At 41.0% G+C, this 16,632-nt stretch overlaps 1 protein-coding gene and 1 long non-coding RNA gene across 2 annotated transcripts in view; both read left to right on the top strand.

Annotated features, from left to right (window-relative positions):
* LOC114872902 (protein similar-like) overlaps positions 1 to 16,632 on the top strand; it is a 30,097-nt gene that overhangs the window by 6,061 nt on the left and 7,404 nt on the right. Inside the window, exons 3-7 of the mRNA XM_029180641.2 lie at positions 85 to 233; positions 693 to 878; positions 976 to 1,211; positions 1,443 to 1,549; positions 2,942 to 3,089. Coding sequence (XP_029036474.2) covers positions 85 to 233; positions 693 to 878; positions 976 to 1,211; positions 1,443 to 1,549; positions 2,942 to 3,089 — 826 coding nt within the window. The remainder of the gene's footprint in view (positions 1 to 84; positions 234 to 692; positions 879 to 975; positions 1,212 to 1,442; positions 1,550 to 2,941; positions 3,090 to 16,632) is intronic.
* Positions 7,158 to 12,329, top strand: LOC114872908. Its single transcript, XR_003788824.2, has 3 exons — positions 7,158 to 10,296; positions 10,658 to 11,789; positions 12,048 to 12,329. It is a non-coding gene; the product is annotated as an uncharacterized LOC114872908 (long non-coding RNA).

Raw genomic sequence — 16,632 nt, 5'->3', positions numbered from 1 at the left:
TTAACAACCTACTATCTTCTTATAAGTATCCCGTTCCTTTCGGTCGTTTAATTCTTTTTTCTTTTTTTTGAAATTCTTTTTCAGTTCCAGCACCAGTGGCTAAGTCTGAGTCGTCGAACGAAATGGACGAGCTATTTTCTAAAGCCCTAAACGGGTTCATGCTGGTGCTGTCCAGCGATGGGAACATGATATACCTTTCAGAGAACGTTAGCGATTATCTTGGCGTTTCTCAGGTACCTCTCGTCTGATTAACGCTTTATTTACTGGCGTATGTTGTACACGGGGAAGTCGCGTATACATGGTCAATTGAAGAAACTTATTATCAAAGATAGTTCAGCAAAAACAATTTCAACGTAACGATCAAAGCAAAGATCGTAATCTCTACGTCTAATCTCATAGATATTACGCAAACTTTTTCTTTCCTTTATTTTTCTGTACGATGTAGTTTACTCTAACGATGTAAATCTAACCCGTTAACACGTTTGTTTATTTTTCTCAGTATACATGTGAACATTTTCAATTATAACTTAAGCCTGTTAATAGTGGATTTTTCCTCAAATTTAAGGAATTCTTAATCACTCGTGGTGTTTACTTTGTTTATTGACTTGTCAACCAAACGCATTCATCCGTAAACGGTAGACAATATGTGAACAAAGGGAACATTTAAATGCTTATGATAATTCTTTGTTCAGATGGACATGATGGGTCAGAGTGTATACGAGTACAGTCATCCCTGCGATCATGACGAATTACGGGAGTGTCTGTCCTCGAGCCCAACGAAAAACAATGAAAAGCGTGTTTGCAGTTTCTTCCTGCGTCTGAAATGCACGCTTACCAGTAAAGGAAGGAAGGTGAACCTGAAGAGTGCTTCCTATAAGGTTGGTACTTTTTAAGAAATCTTTGAACCATGAAATTTATGAAGGGAAAGCAAAAGAACGATTTGATTCGATCATGCGAACAATCATTTTGCGTCAGGTGATTCACTGTACCGGTAGATTGACGTACAGTCGTGACCCTGTATTGAATTCGTTGGAGACCGAGGACGAGGAGGACAAAAGCGAGGACGAGCCAAACGAACGCGACATGGGAGCTTCGTTGGTGCTTGTAGGATGTCCCATACCACATCCCAGTAATATTGAGATCCCTTTGGGTCGTCATACTTTCCTCTCTAAGCACAGTCTCAGCATGAAGTTCACCTATGCTGATGAGAAGTGAGTGGATTGATTATCAATACATTTATTCACAGTATTGCGCACAGGGTGTCTTAAAAAAGAATTTACAGTCTTCACAGTGCGAAGACACAGACTTTTTACGATCATGCTTCACCTACCTTCAATGATTTATTTTTATTCAAACGTTTAGTTCTCATTTTTTTCTATGCAAAAGACTTAATCGTTATATTTGTGATATTTTAATTAGTTTCCTTTTCTTTAATCGATCAGATTGGCCGAGTATTTAGGCTGGAACAGCGAGGAATTAATTGGACAGTCTGTTTTCGAGTTCTATCACGCCCTCGACAATTTGGCTCTGGATAAATCTTTTAAATCACGTGAGTATAAGCCAATTGACGGTCATTTGAATAAATCTGCTCGTTCACGACCCACTACGCTATATTTGCCAATCGTATCGCTTTGATTTGTCTGTATTAAGACAGTGCCGTTCTTAACGCGTCGACTGCCCTATGGGCGTCACTGGTGACCGATGCTAATTTAATATAATTTATTCAGATAATTATAGCGGCGTTGAATTTGTATAAAAATGACCAATCGTTTCAATTCCGTTTACTTTCCTCTTTTTTTTTTTTTTTTTTTTCCCTCTGGCTATTTCATTCAAAGCTATTTTTGTATTCATTCACCTTGCATACGTAGCTGGAGGAAGATCCATATCTTGCATATCTTAAAACTGCCTTTGGCTCTTACATAATTGAAAAATGTATTGTATAAAGAAGCTTGTGAACGGGGCTAAAGTTACATGGTATTTTGAAACAGAAACTCGAGGCATTAGATTAAGAAATCATAAGAGCCTTAATCCTGCCGTGGCAAACTGGGTCATTTGTATCATTTTACTGATTTAATTATGGAAAATGCCGGTATCAATTCGAACAGTAATTATTAATATAAAAAGAAATCATTAGTCGTAATTAATGTTACAGCGTGCTAATCATCGAGATTAAGTATCTCGACACTTCTATTTCCATACTTTTATTTTTTCCTATCTTCCCGCTTGAAGTCCAAAGTAAACTTGTTCAAATTATCCTCGATATGAAAAAGATCCTTAAATCCCCGGGTGTTAAGCCTAGGGTTTATTTTCGACGGTTCACCGCGTGTAACATTTAATACGGAAGAAAATCCTGTCACGGGATTATCGATCGGCGTAGTTGTTGAACCGAAAAGAGGCCAAAAAAAGTTAAGTCGTTGGCATTTGGTGGGGAGAGTGCCGGTTTGGCGTGGTCTTAGCGGAGGAGCCGGGTGAATGACACCATAAAGGGAAAGATTTCAAGGACGGTGATCTCTTTATCAAGATTTTAGGGGCAAAGATTTCTTTTTTTACGGGTTCGTCATTCGATTGGTTGTCCACGATAGAGACGAGTTAAAATCTTTATCCCTTTAACCCTTAAGATTTCAAATTGCCTACAAAAAACAAATTCCTGATTAATTCCTCTAATACCACTTATTTCCTGGCAGATATGCTAAACTCCTAGTTATGGAGGGTTAAATTTGTCAGCTGTCTATTTAATGACCCCTCCAATAGTTAACGTGTTAGTAGCCAAAGGTGGAAGGGGCTTTGCAATTTTAGCGCAGATCTTTCATCATCCAGAATGCGTTGCGTGCGCAATACCAATAGCGATTTACCGGGTATATATAGAGGCAGGAAGAGCAACGTGCATTTAGAGTCCTTGCAGGACCTTGCACTGATATTTTCTTTTCTGAAATTGTTCCAGTGTTCAGCAAGGGTCAGTGCGAAACGGTGGCGTACAGATTCCTTGGAAAACGTGGTGGATATGCATGGGTCGTCACACAAGCCACCCTCATACACTGCTCTAAACAACAGAAGCCACTATCAATCGTCTGTGTGAACTACATTCTAAGGTAGGATTACATTTGATGCATTTTTATGTATGTGCTACCTGCATGAATCTTTTAAATGGTATCTTCCATCCTCGCTTCTATTTTTCATTATTTTTCTATTGCATGATGTAAATATTTAAAAAATTTTACACCCATTTCTAATTGAAATATCTGATAATTTTTTTAATTTGAGTAAATGATAGATTTTAATTGAAACTATAGTTCATTTTAGAGTTTAATTAAAATTAATTAATTATTGACTTTTCTCTAAATATTATATTAAATTTCCAGTAACTTTGGCTTCAAATTGATATAAGTGTGTTATTTTGAGAAAGTATTAACGTCAAACGTCTAACGAACTGCCATATAAATAATCATTAATTTATTTATTTTTTCGACTAATTAAAAAGCATCGCGTGGCTGTATAGAAAACACCGATATTACAGCTATGATAACGTTTTCAATTAGCCTTCGTTCAGCGAACGATGCCTACTAATCACGCAAGGTAAGTGCACCCTTTTGTTTTTCCTCCCCCGTTTGCATGCAGACCAACCCATTTATCGACCAATTTCGCTTCTGTGTTTTCTTGCTTTCCTCCCTTCTTTTTTTTATCGTTCCGCGTGGACGGAAGATACTATCCCAAGTTCTCCGTGCTTCGCGGTTTACGAGGCAGATTTATCGTGGAAATTGGTAGAGGGTCCTATCTGGCCAGGATCCCCTTCGCGCGTTTCATTCTCAGCACTCGGTTGCGCAACACGGGTGAACGTTTCCTTGGAAGCTTGCGTCAGATTTATAGAAAGCGTTTGCAACCATGAACGTGACTCCGAATCATATGAGATGATTTGCAATTAACGAATGGCCATCGGCTTAATTTTTAATCAGACGATTGCGAGACCGGTAGAAAGGCAATTCTTTTTTCAGATTTCTTTTTAACAATAACTACCACGTTTTACTGTGTTCTCTATTTTCATTAATACATTTTGCGTTCGATGTTAATTAATATAAGCGCGCTGAGTGCATTAACCTTTTGCACTCCGGAGGCAATGATAAATTTTATCAATAGGTGTATTTCCACTCTATGTTTCAGTCTATCTATCTACACATTTGCGCTTTACAGCACAATATAGAATTGCGCTAAATTAAATGAAAAGAATGCAGTCGTTTTATTGACGAACGTAAAAACGAATCCCGTTTATTATTTGTCTTTCGTTTTCATCCCCCAACAGTAGCATCCCCTTCTACGTATATCTCTTTCCCTTCGTTCTCGCGTAACACACCCTCAGGAAGTAAGACGACTAAGGCGAATCTTGTGGCCCATATAAAGAGGTCCCTGACACCCTTTGCCACCCCTTATCCACCCCTTATCCACCCCTTTTCCACGAGAGCTCCTCCTTAGTTCAGTCGATCTCAGCTTACGCTCGTTGGAGAAATTTCATCGTTAGTTCTATTTGCTCCTCGACTTCCTGCCTCCCTTCGGGCGTTTCTTTTTTTTTTCATTTCTGTTTTTGCTGAGTCTATCGTTCCCTTTCACGCTATCGCTGTTCCGGGAAGCATTTTATGTTTGTTTTATCGCTGTTGGAAAATTAGAAGTTTCCTTAATGGCTGATGGATGACTTTCAAATCTCTCAAGTTCTTTTTGTATTTTTATTAACCCTCGGGCGGCGGACAATACATTAAACTCTTATATATTTTGCAAGTTGAGGGTCGCGATCGACCCAGGTTCCGCTGTTCAAGGGTCAATCGACGTTTGGAAATCGGAGAATAAACGAGGAATACATTGCGTCGATGTTGTCGACAGCAGTGGTTCGTATCGAAAAGGCAGAATGTTGTGTGCACGGTTAGTTACGTGCCAAAATTTTGTTTTTTAACGTGCCAGTTTGTTGCATAACATGCAATATCGTAATTATGAAACGTCAGATATAAGTACTTTTTGTTTTGTTCATACACGTACGATGCATCTTATTTTCAAGCCACAGCATTTTCATCGATTTTTCCACTCTCCGTTTGCCAGAGAAGGTCAACCCTTTAAACTGGTACAAAAGCGATGCAAGGTTACCAATTTCAGGATTTTAATTACTTCTCAAAGACCTCTGTCAAGACTCGGTGTAAATTTTCTTGTTCTTTGTACGGTATGCTTGTTAGCGTCAGCACGTGTTCAAGGGTTGACACGTGGCAGGGTCAATGCATTTTGGGCTTTGACCCGGGTTTCAAGGATTTCTTAGGATTCTTTAGGCTATCGATACCCCGAGCCATATGTCTGTCATCGGACTTGGGCCGGCGGTAGCTGATACTTGAGGTGCGACGAATTCTAAGAGTCGCGGATGTTTTGTTTATGGAACGGCGATAGAGAGTTCGATCGCCGATTCTCGAAGGAACGCGCGTGTGGCCGATGACCCGAAGTCATGGTGCTGCACGACACGTGTCAAAAGATAAGGTTGATCTAGAAGGATCTGGCCACGGAGTGGGGAAGATCCTGCATCTTCTGGTAGGAGGACCATGAGGAACGGCATGGCACTTACCCCAGAACCTTGATCGGGCAATCATCTGAATTTAAATTCTAACATGCTCGTTCATTAACAATTCGTAAACGAGATTCGTGATTATATAAAAGCCTTTTCATGTTCTACATTTTTATAGAATAATACGTCTTTATCTTTTATCGTTTCGTAACACATTGTTCAACTATTTATATCAAGATCCAATCATTCACATTCATCGCGGTTTCCTGCTGTACGTTCCTTGAATTGTTTCCCTGTCAAACACTGTCCCCGGGGTAATTAAAATTGTATTTATCGACTGGCTAATCAATATCGTCTCTGCAATAGGATTATATTCGAAGTTTCTCCGAGCCTTTCGAAGGCACAAACTCCCTGTTATACAACGTGCATTAACGTGTAAATACATATCTCTGTTTTGAAATTGATATTTTCTTCCTTATCGATTTCATTGTGCATCACTAACGACTACTGTCGCGCGTAGCTAACAGAATAGAAATTAATAGAAACTAATCAGGGTGCTTTGTCATTTGTTATCATAAAACATATAAATTTAGGATTAGGTAAAAAAGAATTCCGTTTCAACATCTTGAATTTAAGGGTTGTTTTCACCGGCTGAGAAATATAAAAAAATCCTCCAATTACCGAACCGATCCGATCATCTGAAACACAACGAAGAAATTCATCGGTGCGGACTAACGAGGGTGGTACATCCCCGAAAAAAAAAAGAGAAAAGGGTGGGTGGCGTTCGACAGCAGTGGGTGAAAGCGGAAGAAAGCGGGGGCCGAGTGAAAGCTGTTCCACGAAGGGCAGGATCGTGGGCGCATGCGCGAATCGAGTACATCTCTCGGATGGATTCTCTTTCGTGAACACCGTGTTCCTCTCGCGGGTCGTCGATACTCTTCTTCGCGGGCAGCGTCGGTACGCGTGACCCCGAACGAAAGTGAGAGCCGCGCCGAAAGGGGAGAAAGTCGGGCGGCGCGCAAACTCACTCGTCAGATCCTCCCCAATTTCTCCGTCGACCGCGAACCAGCAGTCGTCGTGGGATATCGCAATTCGCGTCGAACCGTCGCTTCCTAAGACACGTTTTTTTTTCCTTTTTTCCTACATCGCGTTTCTCTCGACCGGGTCAAAATGACCCATTAAATAAGACGCAACCGCGTTGTTTAAATGATCGAGAGCGTGGCATCGCTTGCATACCGCGCACCGTTGATAAACGATCGATGATGCTTCTTTGTTGAAACTCGACGAGCCACCGCGCAAGTCAATGGGTTCATTCAGAACTGGTAGGCCGTCTTTTTTTTTTCTCTCTTGTTGCTGCTAGTTGGTTTTCTAGTGAGAACAGTGGGGAAGGTGACGCGTTGTGTTTAGTGCAAAAGAAACGTTCCTTTTTCTTTTACATTTAAATTTCTGTGATATTTTTATCATTTTCATTCACTATTTTGGTATATATTGTGGTTCGGGGCTGCGTTTACCCCTGGGCAAAATAGACACGTGCCTAGGGCGCGCACTCTGGTTTTCATTTTTAAATTTCAGTTAAAGATGTACATATAAAAAGGCTTCTATTTTGCATTTGTACGCCTACGACTCGGAAAGCTCTGAACGCTGCCCTGTACCAATTAATCTGCCGAAAGAAATCACTCTCTATTCAGCTGGATTTATTTTCTATTTTTAAATTATGTATTTAATGGATACAGTTTTTATCTTCATTACTTAAGAAATAACTGGACTTGAACAACTTAGCACTTTAGACACCCTGTACATATTAACACGCGGATGTACGGTGCTTCCGCTGGAATACGATAGTAGGCTAGATTCTTTTTTGCACGTAGACAGACTGGTACCCAAGTACTTTCATAGGATTTTAATGGATATTCAACTTTCTTCTGCTCGTTTTCTATGCAACATTTCTTAACAAATTTGTGTTAAGTTACAAGTGTTATTTCTTACAAAATGCCAATTGTAATTCTGATCTCAAAAATCCGCGATGACAATAATTTACATTTTTATCTTATCGCCTAAATAATTCATGGCCGCGTTTTGTTTGCCGTTGAAAGTTTTGCAAAAATCTTGTTTAGAGTGAAAATCAAATTTAAGCCCGATGCCTCGAGTTCTTCTCCCGTTTCCTTACCGATAATTCGTCCTCTTATCAGCGGCAGATAAGCGAACGAGAAAAGTATTGGATTGCGTGTGCGTACTTTGTTATGATTTACGAGCGTTCGTCGAACGTCAGAAAACGCGATGACCGCGTGGCGTTCGCCTCTGAAAATAATCGAGATCTCGAACGTCAGCGATGAGTCGTCGCGTTATATCGATCCTGACCCGATTACCACTTCGATGCTCGATCGAACTTCGATCATCGTATTAATTAAACTTTCCATTTTCTCGCCTTCTTACAACTTCATTTTCATGCAAATGATAATTAGATTCTTCTTTAACATATTTTTTTTTTTTTTTTTTTCTTGCCGATCAATTTGCGACGAGATTTTGCGAGTCTGTTTCCATGGAGAGACAGGAATCGCGAGCAAAGCGACCTTGACTGCTATTCCATCGATTGCATAATCTTTTTCAACGGCCGTAGAAACGGTACACGCTGTAGTACAGTACTAATCACGGCTCCGATAAGTCCGATAGATCATCGGTGCTTCGTTAGATAATCGTTATTAATTAGTCGATAGTTGGTGATAATACAAAGTCTTTAGAAGGCGGGTTATCGTATGCGTCATACGCTATCTATGTAGGGTAAGCACCGACGCACCGGGTGCGTCATGTACTTATCCACGTAGGGAAATCTCGAGCGTGAAATTTTTTTGCAGATCCATAAAACATCGAGTAATTCCACGATGTATCGTGCATGCGCGAACTTCTGACAAGCCGTTATCCGAGGAGAGACCTTGCGGTTCCGATTGAACACACGTAGCGCACGTGTCACCGAGTTGAACAGATTTCGATCGTTTCCGAATACGAGTTGTTCGCCGATTCGTCATTATCTCACACGCGTGACCGCGTGACTGCTTTTCCATTTCACATCCCGTCGAGATAATCGCGTTCTAACCATGGAAATAACCTCCGTACCGTCTCGAGATGTTAGAAATTGATTTTCAATTAGTCAAAAGTTTCCATTAAAAGTTTCCGGTGTTGGAAACGAGAGATAGCGACAGGCAACCTGTCGATTCAATTACGTAGAACGCGAAATTATCTGAACGGTCGGTTGTTGCTGCCTCGTTATTACAGCTATCGATGCGAGCTTATAAAGAATAACGCGGTGTTGCGTGACTCGTGATCGTGTTTCCACGTTAACGATCGCTCCTTGGATCATTCGTCACGATCCAAGGATTTACGGCTAACTCGATCGGCATCGATCCTGCGATCGAGCAGCCGCGTCGAATGGCTCGGTTCGATGTCCTCGATTAAATCTTCGATGCCGAGCAACATGTATTTTTAAATTCGTCCACGATTTACGAGCCACCGCTGCCACTCGAGCTCGATACACTTTTTCTTTTCATCTTTGTTTTTCACCTTCGAAAATGGGTTAACGACTTGGAAATATACGTGCCCCAGAAAGTTTGAAAACTTTTCCTCTATAACGTTCGATAATTAATTGATTCGATCAGAAGTTTGTCAAGGGTGTAATTGTCGGCAGAGAAAATTTTGTCCTTTCTATTTCTTGCTCTTTGGAAGATTTTCAGTTCGAAGTGAATTTAATTTTAGCGTCTAAGATTTGTGTTTATTAAATTTTGAATGTTGAAGAGTTATTCGTGGTTATTGAAAGGGAAGCGTAGTAATGTTTCTAGACTTCCTATCGCCCAAGGAAGCCAGCTTTTCCCTGATGTCGGGGTCGTAAGCGGTCATAAAAGGGGACACGCGTTTATCTCGATCCCTAACGGAGATTAGTTTAATCTCGAGGGAGTGAACGTCCGCGGTTTTGCGCTTCCTTGGAAAAAATTGCACCCGGGGAAGACGGTTATCGTAATTGGAGCGAGGGTCAGGAATATGAGAGTTCAGAAAATCAGAACAATCAATGTTATTCAAAGTAACTTCCGGCAACTTCCACTTTAAAAATGTAATACTTTTCTATTTCACTTTATATCAAATCGAGATTTTCAATATCCTCAAAATTAAAAGAAAATTAATGGCGGTTGAAGTTCAGAATAGCGCGTGTTAGAGGATTTTGATAAAAGCAGGACATCGAACTCCAGAGCAGAGTGTCGCGAAAACTCACGAAAAGGGGAGCAGTCAGGGTATTTTCGTTTCAACCGACCGGAAGACAACTCTCTCGGATCATCTGTCTCTCTTCCAACTTAATTTCCCTCTCTTTCTCTCTCTCGTTCTCTTGTTTGTTTCTTTAATTCCTTCCCTCCCATATATATTCGTCGCCATTATTCAGCTCGTTCTCTTTATCTATTTTTTTCAAAATTATTTTTCCTATTTTTCTTTTCGTCACCACGATTGGGTAAGCGGTATGTCTGCTGATACTAGCTCCAACGTGGGTCGGCAATCGAACCAGTCGACTTCCTTAGCTGTTACGTTGGATTTCGTAATTTTCTGGTTTATCTTTTTAACTGGCAAAGATAATTCTGCGACTCGACAAGCGTGCTTTTAGTGGATCGCGAGCCGACTCGTGGGAAGCCTCGCAAAGCCTTTACTCATCAGTGTTTCTTCAGAAAGTGTCTTTAGTTGATTTCGTGCAATCAAATCGGTGGATTAATTATTTCACAATTTTTTTGATAAAAGTACGTAAGACTAAAAGTGTTTCAACAACCCGGTGCCTCCTAAGAAATATTTCTTTTTATAGTATTTTATAAGGAAAGGTTTAATGCCTTTTATTCGATAATACATCGATATCGTGACTCAACACCGGTTTCTTTTTATATCCGTTTACTTCTTGTTAAAGTGTATTGTACGTTACAAATCAAATCAATCATTCCTAGGGGAAACTGGAATTTTCAGAATCCTAATTTTGATAATATTATTGTTAAAAGTAATTTAGAAGCAAAATAATATAAGTTTTAATTATTAAATAATATAAAATTTGGTATATAATTGAAAAATACGAATAACGAAGTAAATGGTCATTCAAATTTTCCCGCGTAGAAGTTTGTACCCCAACGGCGGGCCGCCGCAGGTCTATAAATGTAGGGCGAGAGACGCAGCAGTGGTCATTCTCCCCTGGGATGCCTACGGGGAACGATGGGAAGCAGGGGCTTCGCCATTTTTCCTGGGAAAATTATAGAAATTATTGCTCACGTATTACCAAGTATTTCTTATGCGAAGAGGTTAAGTCAGAAATTCGTAGAACACAATCACGTATAAAATAACGCGATAAAACGATGCTGTTTCCGCAACGTCACGCGAACAGCATTCATTAACTGAAATTTTATGCGTGTCAATGGTCGCACACACATAATAGTCTCCCCTCTAAAATTCTTCACCGTTCAGATAACTTGTATTCAAAAGTTGATCATTTAAAAAAATTATACGATCACGATTGTATACTTTATCCTTTTCAAATCATTCGATAATACTTTGTAATATCTTTAATTGTTTATTCTAATAGAGAAACACGTGATATCGTGACAGAAAGATATTTTCTTTTCACGACAAAATATTCCAACGCGATGAGCGTTCAAATATTAAACACTCTACTATACTTGCAAATCGATTACTTGCGTAATCACTGATAAATAATTCAAACAATCGCATCTCGTGTATTTAATTATCGTAATAATTTGTACGAGTTATCGATATCGATTCGGTCATCGATTCTCAGAATTTTTGGAGATTCGAAATTAGAAGAAATTCAAATTACCATATTTATTAATAATAAAAATCAAAATTTGAATCTTAATGTTTACATATAAAATTTTTTAAAATTGTAAGATTGTTTGTATCACTCCTATCGATGCTTATCGCTCAAGTGCATGCAACAGATTTTTTTTTCCATTGTTCTTTAAGTCTCCTTCGTTCGAAAGACCGTAGTCGTCACTAAAAGCGAGAAAGACGTCTATTTAACTACATAGAGCGCGCGAAATCGGTGTTTGCTAATCAAGAATGGCTGAATGACGAATTCGCGACGCAGACGCTCGCGCCGCGCCGCCTCTGCGGCAAGTGCAACGAGGAGTGCGCTCGTTCGACGATACACTAGCCAGTGCTCGTGCAACATTTGCGGGGATAAGTGTCGGTGTACAGTGGAAATTGTGTGTCGTTCAAAACTTTAGCCGGAAAGGTGCGTCGAATATTTTGTGCGATCTTTATCTTCCTCTGTATCAACTTGTTGCTTCGTTCTTTCCTTTCGCGTGTCTCTAATTGTACCAGGATTTTCACGCTATCTTGTAAGAGTACGTTCACGAATGTTACATAAACATAGGCTTGGAAGAAATCTTTCTTAAAAATTATGTTACATTTATCGAACGGTGTAATTATTAAGACAGGTCGATGACATTTGTTTCTGTATAATTTCTAATTAAAATCTAATCTTTTCTAGCGTCTCTAAGATTTCAAACAAATTCTGGGTCGAAAATTTAAAATTGCAATTTTCTTCGATAAAAACGGAAGGAAAATCAAATTCCCTAGTGACTGTTAGTGACAGTGACTATTTGTTTTGAATGTGTCTCCGTAGAAAATAGTGATTTTTTTGTGTAAACCTTTTCAATAAACATCGATTGTGATTGTATCCGTTTGCACTGACAATGACATCTCTGATGTGTCAGAGTTAGTTACGCTTATTTTGTGAATCAGCCTCTCTCAGATTTCTCTCGATTCTCATTCTTAGTTTTTTAATCAATGACGTTGATCCGACTGTTTACAAACTGGATCATCGAAGCAGGAGGAAAGGTATAGATAACGGGCTGCGGAGGAAGAGGATTTCTTCTAGATTTCTCAGCTCCGAAGGTGTCGGATTTCGATCGTGGTCGGTTCTTCCTGGTCACGGGACGTGTCGCTGAAAACGGCGTAAACGTCAAGTGAAACGTGACGAAACGTTGACGCTTGAGATATAAAGCTGCCGAAAGGTAGTTAGCTCACTCGCTCCTATTTTTCTCCCATCCTGAACATCCGACGGATGACGCGAGGCGATCGCGCGAGCGAGTCCACGCGTTCGAATCGCGCGATCGGTTTAATTCTCAGCTGGAGGATAAGACAAGACGATAGGAGCGTTCGGAGTAGGCTCGTGTCGTTACGTAACAGCCAGCTCCGCCTATTATTCGCAGGGACCCACCACTCACAGATACAAGGTGGAGAAATTTTCTTGAAAATTATAGCAATTAAAATTATGACACTGATGGTCCCTTAAATTGAATTAAATTCTTGAAAACGTGGGTGTAAATAGATCTAATTCCAGGTTTATCCTTATCAGCACCGAGTACACACCTAAACAACCTGTGGATTTAAATGCCAACTGGGTATTATAGTCGCTCATCAGATAAGAATGGAAGCGCAAACTTCCATTTGTTTAAAATGACTTCTTCCTGAAATATCAACACTTTTCGTTTACATTGAAATTTGCATATTTAATCAGCATCTTTCTCAATTTTTCTCTGTCACAAATCAGTGATACCGAGATTTTTGAGAATAGAAATGGATAGTTGTACGAGTACTAGCGAGAAAGTTATCTCGGGTTCGCAGCCCTCTAGCGGCGAACGCGCGTACCATCGCGCACAATAATCTTCCTCAAGCGTAACCGTTGTCGTTTCTCGTCGAAATCGCATCTGTCCGCGTCCCTGGACGTCAGAGAGAGTGTGACTCGTTTGTATCGTGGCCAACAGTGAAGTTTTGCGCCACGATATTACGGAATGTTATTTTTGCATGGGTAGACGGAAGCGCGTGCCGTTTTCCTCTTCAAGGGCAGCCGCGAAGATCGTGTCACGCGCGTCTCCCTTCGATCAGAGCTATTCTAGGTACGATTTCGTCTCGATTATCCAGCTTGGTTGTTTGTTATTGGACGATCGTTCGATGCCAACCAGGTGACATAGCGCGGATCCCTTTTTTCCTCTCAGGGCGAGGAGCGCGAACGAGGCAAAGGCCGCGAACGAGAACGCGTGTCGATGAAGGTGCGTGCCAACAATCGTTGGCAGCTCAATCTTTCCTCTTTCTCTTTCTCTCCCTCTCCGGGTCTGTCCTTTGAAAATTCTTTTTCTTCTCTACGAGAAGGGTTCGACGCTTCGATTCCCATGGGGGGGCCATCGGTGGTTCGCGGCTGAAATTCTGTAGAATTAAATTATTGAGAAAAGAATGTAGGTTGCCATTTTTTCAATGTACCAACCGAGGCGTTGAGAAATTTTCTTTAAGGATCAGATGGTTGATCGATAAGGGAAAAGGAATCGACATAATAGGGAAGAAAAGGCGGTTATAGGGAGAAGAGGGGACACTTGGTCCCACGTGCTCGATTGCACAAGCAACCCGGCGGTCGACCATCGCTCTATTTTTAACAATACCGGCCGCATATTTAACTTGCACCTAACTCGATACCTCCTCTTCGTTCATCCCACGATTTTCATACAACGAGCTCCATTTTTTCTATCTCGATAGATCGAGAGTGCAATTTGCGTGTAGCGACAAAGGGAGGACCCCACCCCCAGCTGTCCCCCTTTGGGGTCCGCCACACTTTTGGCTTACGCGAACCAATAGGTGTACGTCTACACTTCGGACATGTGCTATGAATATAATCCGAGGTTATCGAAGAGTTACGTTAGTAATTTTCTAACAGCATAGTTTCAGAATTTTTCCTCTATTGCATGTCCGCGTACTCTACATTCCAGAATAATCGTGGCGCGGTTCAATTTCAAGCTATCATCGATATTAATACAAATTACATTGATTATCTTTGGCGCAAACAGATCGGATAAACATCATCGAACTGTGTCAGTCGTCAAGTGTCAACAAGCTTCTTTTCTTGTTATTGATCTATCCCCATGTTCTATTTAATTTATTACACTTATTGGATTCAAGGACTAATTGTTATTCATAAGGAAAATTCATTTTACGAAAATTCGCGGGGGAGGTGTTGAACTCGCGAATCTCGGATTACGGGTCGAACGCTTTGTCACCTGAACCATCGTCGCTTGTACGAGGTCGCGCAATTTATTTTCCTACTTGAACCGCTCGGCGGAATTCATTTCGCCGGCCAAATTCGAAACACCCGAAGACGAACGACCGTTAGCCAACTAAAAATAACCCCCACTCGAAGCCGCGTTTTTTTATCGTGCTACGTCGTTATGCAAGCCGATTCGCAAAGCCGCGACCGCGACGCGAACTTCTCTCGAAACGCGATAGCCGCGATGGAATCCATTAGCCGACGTTCGATCGCTCGATCGCCCGATCGATTGCTCTCTTGCTCGACCAACGAAGCGAGAAGTCGCAAAGTTGCGCCAACTTCTTTTTCGAACGAATCCAATCGAAGGTGGAGAAGTTGGAAAGATAACGAAGAGGGGAAGTGGATTAGGAAGTGAGTGGTGGTGTGAAACTTTTAATTAATCTCTTTGAAATCTCTTTTCATACGAAAAATTTTCATACGCGAGCTAGCAGACGCGGGTATCCGCGCCAGAAGTTTCAGCAGGCGGCATTCTCGACGAGATTCTCCTGCGTGATTTCCACGCGTTCGACCGACTACGCTCCTATCGTCCATGTTTGGGGTCCCGCTGGTCAATTTACGACAATTACCAAGCCGTTGCGACTGGTTAAAGTCGGTTACTGCTCCAGTCGATGTATACACGCCGTGACGAAACGCGTCTCGAACTGCTCGCCACGCGTCCATCGATAAATATTTTATCTTGCAAATTTTCGAGCCGTTCTTGAAACTTGAGAAAATTTCAAGGAGTACGATGTACACTAACGTGATTTTATATAGACCCAAAAATTATTTTTAAAAAAAGTTTCTCGTCGCGTTTTTCCGCCCACGAGGTTCTTAGACCATCAACATTTTCAAGAGCTTGAAAATTTTTGAAAAAATTCCACTTTCGAGCCATACTCGACATTGATAGAAATTCAACTTGATTCTTAGCCACACTCGCGTCTGGTTTCCTCGTCGCGGAATTTTTCCCGCTTATCCGTTTCCCTCCTCCGTGAAAATCCTTGGCGGCTCGTTTACATGCGCGCGATTAAGCCTCCGCTCGCGTTCCTTCAGTCTCGATCCTTTGGTAAATCGCGAACAGCCTTAACCTTCGCGATAACCCATATCACACGACGAAATTAACTTCAACAATTTATCTACGTACATACTTGCTAGCATTTCTACATTGTTCCCGGCGTCGAGATGTCTCGTAAACTCGTTTACGCTCTTTTACGAGAGCGGAAGTAGCGACTGTTTGTTCTATTAACGATCAGGTATTAGTTGGACGTGGCCAACGGAAAAGTGATTTACGAACGCGTAGTGCAATATCGTCGTCTCTTCTGTAACATGTTTTTTCTTATCGTGAAATTACGAGATTTCTGCCTATATTTATCTGGCTCGAGATATACTTAAATAGAACGACTGATTATGCGTCTGCTAAATTGATTGGGAACCCTCCTTTTAACCCTTCGATAGCGGAATCGAATCTTTTCTCGTTTAACTGAATTTAAATTGATTTTAAGAAAAATGAAAATGTAGCGAAAAGGGAACCGTAGCCCAAGTACCGATTCCACCTTTCCCTATGTCTCTATTTTCCCTAGGAAAGCCAGCTTCGATCGCGAGTGTACCATTGCACCACCTTCTGTAGGTCAGGATCACCGTTGATCCAACCATCTTGGTTTAACTATTAATAAGCAAGAATGATTTCTGTCAGCTCACCCGGTGTACACAGAAAAATTCAATGCTATAAAATCTGACCCAGATGATTACAAGTTCACGGATCAATCTTTTTCTCCGGTATTCAATGGGCGGAGGAAAATTTTTATTAGAGACACAACGAGCATACTTTTATTACACGCGTAGCAACGTGTAATAGTTGAGTTAATTTTGACCCCCCTCGGTTAATCGTGACCCAGAGCTACGAGACGTAGACGATGGAGAAAAATGATATTGGAAATGAAGATGTAGCGAGGGATTCGCGTTCATGGTTGGTCATAGGAGAGCAGTGTTTTTTCCGAGGCCT

Source organism: Osmia bicornis, chromosome 15, assembly GCF_907164935.1.
Source record: "Osmia bicornis bicornis chromosome 15, iOsmBic2.1, whole genome shotgun sequence".
NCBI lineage: Eukaryota > Metazoa > Arthropoda > Insecta > Hymenoptera > Megachilidae > Osmia > Osmia bicornis.
Note: the sequence above shows the minus strand (reverse complement) of the source record. Positions and strands in the feature narration are given on the sequence as shown.